The sequence below is a fragment of the Condylura cristata genome, unplaced genomic scaffold (genome assembly GCF_000260355.1).
Source record: "Condylura cristata isolate star-nosed mole 26May11 unplaced genomic scaffold, ConCri1.0 scaffold00009, whole genome shotgun sequence".
In the NCBI taxonomy this organism is placed as follows: Eukaryota; Metazoa; Chordata; class Mammalia; order Eulipotyphla; family Talpidae; genus Condylura; species Condylura cristata.
In genome coordinates, this window is record NW_004567110.1 from 55,618,324 (window position 1) to 55,622,689 (window position 4,366).

Sequence of the window (4,366 nt, forward strand, 5' to 3'; positions counted from 1 at the left end):
GGGAATCGAACTCATGCAGAAGTGGCTTTAGCCTCTCAATGCTGTGCTTTAACCCACTGCGCCACCAGGGAGGGCCGGGGGCAAGTATTTTTAGCGAAAATACATACAAAGGACTTTCAGCATCCTTAACCAGACTAACTAATACAGGTGGCTCTCTGGAAATCAGGAATTTGAAGACCAAAGGAGCTGACTACTACTCTGAATGTGAAAACAGCAGTGTTCCTCACCAGGAACAGTGTTCCTCAAGAAACATGAAAAAATCACAGGAACAGACTCCATCAAAGGAGCAGATGATTTTTACTACCCAAAGAAATGGATTTATAAATTCCTTTATAAAGAATTAAAAATAATTATTTTAAGAAAGCTCAGCAAACAATGAGAGAACTCAAGCAGCTCAAAATCAGAACAACTGTGAGCAAAACAGGAGGTTCGCTAGAGATAAATAGCAACAAAAAATTTCATCTTGAGGATGCAATGAATGAATTGAAAAATGTAATAGAGTCAACAGAAGGCTTGATCAAGCAGTACCATTTGTGGACTTGAAAACAGATTATTTGAAATTGACTTGCTTAGAGGAGAAAAAAGCAGTAAAGCTTCTGTGAAATATGAGATATTCATATTTTCTGAGTCACAGAAAGAAAAGATAGACAAAAAATTTATTTGAAAAATAAAGGCTGACATTCTCAAACCTGGGAAGACATAGATATATGTATATCCAGGTACATGACGTTTATAGAGCAACAGTAGATTGAACACAAGGAGGATTTAATTGAGATATGTTATAATGAATCTCAGAAATCACAAAGAATTTTTTAAAGCAGTGGTTCATCTGATATAAAACTGTTGGTGCATATTTCACATGAAACTTTGCAGGCTAAGAAAAAAAATGGGACGATATATATTCAGAATACTGAGAGAACAAAAGTGCTAACCAAGAATACTCTGTCCAGCAGTTCTGCCCTTCAGGAATCGAAGCTAGATAAGGACTTTTACAGAAAAACAAAAACTGACAGCTTAAATTACTAGACCTACCTTACAAGAAATGTTAAAAGGGGCTCTTGAAGCTGAAATGAAAGGTTGCTAATTAGTAACATGAAAACATATGAAAGTATAAAACTTAAGTGGCAAAGGTAAATACATAGGCAAATTCATAATACCCTAATGTAATGGTGGTGTGTAAGTCACTTAGCCATAAGTTAAAAGACAAAGGTATTTTAAAAATATAATTTAGGGATGTACAATATAAAATAGAATGTCAGAATCCAAAACATGGGGAAGGGAGTAAATGAGGGTACAGTTTTTATGTGTTTTGCTTAGTTGTTATCACCCTGAAATAGACTGATAAAAACTATTTTGTTAAGCCTCATGGTAACAAAAGCCCCAAATAGACACACAAAAGATAAGGAGAAAGGAATCAAAAGAGTACTGCTATGGAAAACCATCAGGTCACAAAGAAAGACAGTGAGAAAAGCAAAGAAACAAGGAAATTAAAAAAGCTAGAAAGCAATGAATAAGATAGCAATTTTAAGTTCATATCTGATCTAACAAAACAAAACTCAACTGCGCCTACAAGAGACTCATTTCAGTTTTAAAAGCACACATAAGATCAAAGGGATAGTAAAGGATGCTCCATTAGGGCCCTCCTCGTGGCTCAGCGGATTAAAGCACACAACCAAGAAGCTAAAGTCACCTCAGCATGAGTTCGATCCTCACCCTGGAGGTGATCCACATGGTGCTGCAGACCTCTCCTGACCTGCCTGCTGCTCCCCTCAGCAGTGTACTTAGTCAGTTTCTGCTCTCCACTTGTGTGCATAAATTTTTTTTTTTAAAGATACTCCACTTAACTGAAAAGCCAAAGAGAGCAGGTTAACTATATAACTTATGTCAAAATACTCTAGAAAATAATTGTTAATAGTGACAAAAAAGAAATTATATGATGATACAAGGTTCAGTTCAAGAGGACATAATAATAATAAATATGTGTGAACATAAGACTGAAACAAATATCTACAATAATTAAGGAGGAACTTCATTATGCTACTTTCATTAATGGATAGATCATCCAGATAGATCATTAATAAGGAAATAATGAATGGACTTGTCACTATATTTAGATTGAATGTACTTTCGTTTTGAGAAGAAATATACATTTCTTCTTGAGAAGAATATACATTCTTCTCAGTCTCACACAAAATATTTTCCAGGATAAATAACATGTTAGACAAGTTTTAACAAAATGAAGAATTTGGAATCATATCAAACATCTTTAACTATCTAGAAGTCAATAACGGGAGGAAAGCTGGAAAATAAACCCATAAGTGAAAATTAACCAATCAGTGAACCCCTGAACATCCAGTAAATCAAAAAAAAATCTTGAAATAAAAATGGAAGCACCAAAATTTAGGGCATTCAGCTTAAGTAATTCTAAGAGGAAGTTTTTTATAGTAAGTGCCTATATTAAGAAAAAAAGAAAGCCCCCCCCCCCCAACAACCTGACTTTTACTGTAAGGAGCTAGGAAAAGAACAAAATAAGCCAAATGTTGGTAGAAGGAAGAAAAATAACAGTAGAGAAAAATATAATAGCAGTGGGAAATATCAACTAAGATAGATTAAAAACTATTATCTTTTAAATTGATAAAAAATAGAGAAACTGGCCCTCCCTGGTGGCACAGCGGGTTAAAGCACTGCACTAAGAAGCTAAAGCCACTTCTGCGTGAGTTCAATTCCCGCCTGCCCCAGAGGTGACCATATGGCGAGGCAGACCTCTCCTGATCCACCCGCTGCTCCCCTCAGCAGTGTACTTTGTCGATCTGCCTGTTCTGCTCCCCATTCTGTCCCTGGTGAATCCTCTCACCCTTCGCATGTCTGGCCTGTACCCCAGTTCTGTATGAATAAATAAATATTAAAAAAAGAAAGAAAGAAACTTTAAAATAAGAGAAAAAACATATAAATTCAGAAATGAAACTAACCATTATGTCTGACACAGCAAAACAAAAGCTCCTAAGTGACTACCATGGCACCAACAAATTGAGTAACCTAGAAAAAATGGGTTAAACCTAGAACAAATTAATGTCTAGCAACATACAAACTAGCAAGATTGAATCAAGAAGCAGAAAATCTGACTAGATCTGTAACTAACAAGAATTCTAGCCATAAAATGAAAATCTCAGGGCCAGATGACTTCATGGGTAAATTCTATTATTTTTAAAATAGTATCAGTCTTTTTCACTCTATCAAAGAAGAGAAAACATATCCAAGCCTACTTCATGAGGCATGAATTATCCTAGTACGAAAAACACCCAAGAACACTGACACTAAAAACAGCTGAAAGACCACTATTCCTGATGCAGCAATTCTCAACAAAATTTTAGCAAATTGAATTCAACTTCCAAACACTACTTGTGTTCATTTCAGTGTTCCACTGTCAATTTTCACACTATATCACTTTTCATAAAATATTATTAAACTTTAAATGTCTTATTTGAAGCTTACTTTTTCTAAATTTCTTTACTTTTGCATTCTATCTATAGACAGAACAGCATAGCTTTCATTATGGGATTAGAAAGTATTTGAAGGGCCCTCCCTGGTGGCACAACGGTTAGGACACAACACTGCAAGTTAGCAGCAGTCTCTTCAGTGTGACTTTGATCATAGCCCCAGATATGATCCACATGGCGCAGCAGACCTCTCCTGTTTGGTGCGCTGCTCCCCTCAGCTGTGTACTTCATCCATCTGCCTGTTCTGCTCCCCCGCTCTGTCTCTGGTGAATCCTACTCAGTTCTGTATGCATAAATAAATGAGAAAGGAAGGAAGGAAGGAACTTGAAGATAGGATGTTGCTGGAATTGCTTTTACAGTATACTTTTATTTTGAAATGAAATGTCTCAATTAACAATACTGATCTTTTTACTTTCAATTTATGCCTCAGGTAGTGATTAGTGATATTTTTCTTTTCAAATGTTTTAACTGTTGATTATTTTTGATGCAGATCAATACTGAGGAACATGTGGATGCATCTGATCAGGAGGTTATCTCTTGGGATCGTAAAATTCCTGAGGACATCCTAAAGGAAATTACCACCCCTAAAGAGGTACCAGCAGAGAGTGTTACTGTGTGGATCGATCCACTTGATGCTACACAGGAATATACCGGTAACTTGAAATTTAAAATTGATTTCAGACTTTAGATTGTCATTGTATATTTTAGAACCAAAATGAGAGTGATATGTACATGGTAGTAGGTATTTTTCCAATCCTAGATAACTTCTCCAGTTAGATTTTAAGATAGAGAACTGGGTTAAGGCAATATCTGAGCTAGATTAGATATCCTCAACCTTATTTCACCTCCAAGGTTCTGTATTAATGGCA

General features: G+C 35.8%; 1 protein-coding gene across 1 annotated transcript in view; it reads left to right on the top strand.

Moving 5' to 3' along the window:
• The window catches only part of IMPAD1 (inositol monophosphatase domain containing 1), a 26,870-nt gene that overhangs the window by 9,480 nt on the left and 13,024 nt on the right, over nucleotides 1-4,366 (top strand). Inside the window, exon 2 of the mRNA XM_004679863.1 lies at nucleotides 3,988-4,150. Coding sequence (XP_004679920.1) covers nucleotides 3,988-4,150 — 163 coding nt within the window. The remainder of the gene's footprint in view (nucleotides 1-3,987; nucleotides 4,151-4,366) is intronic.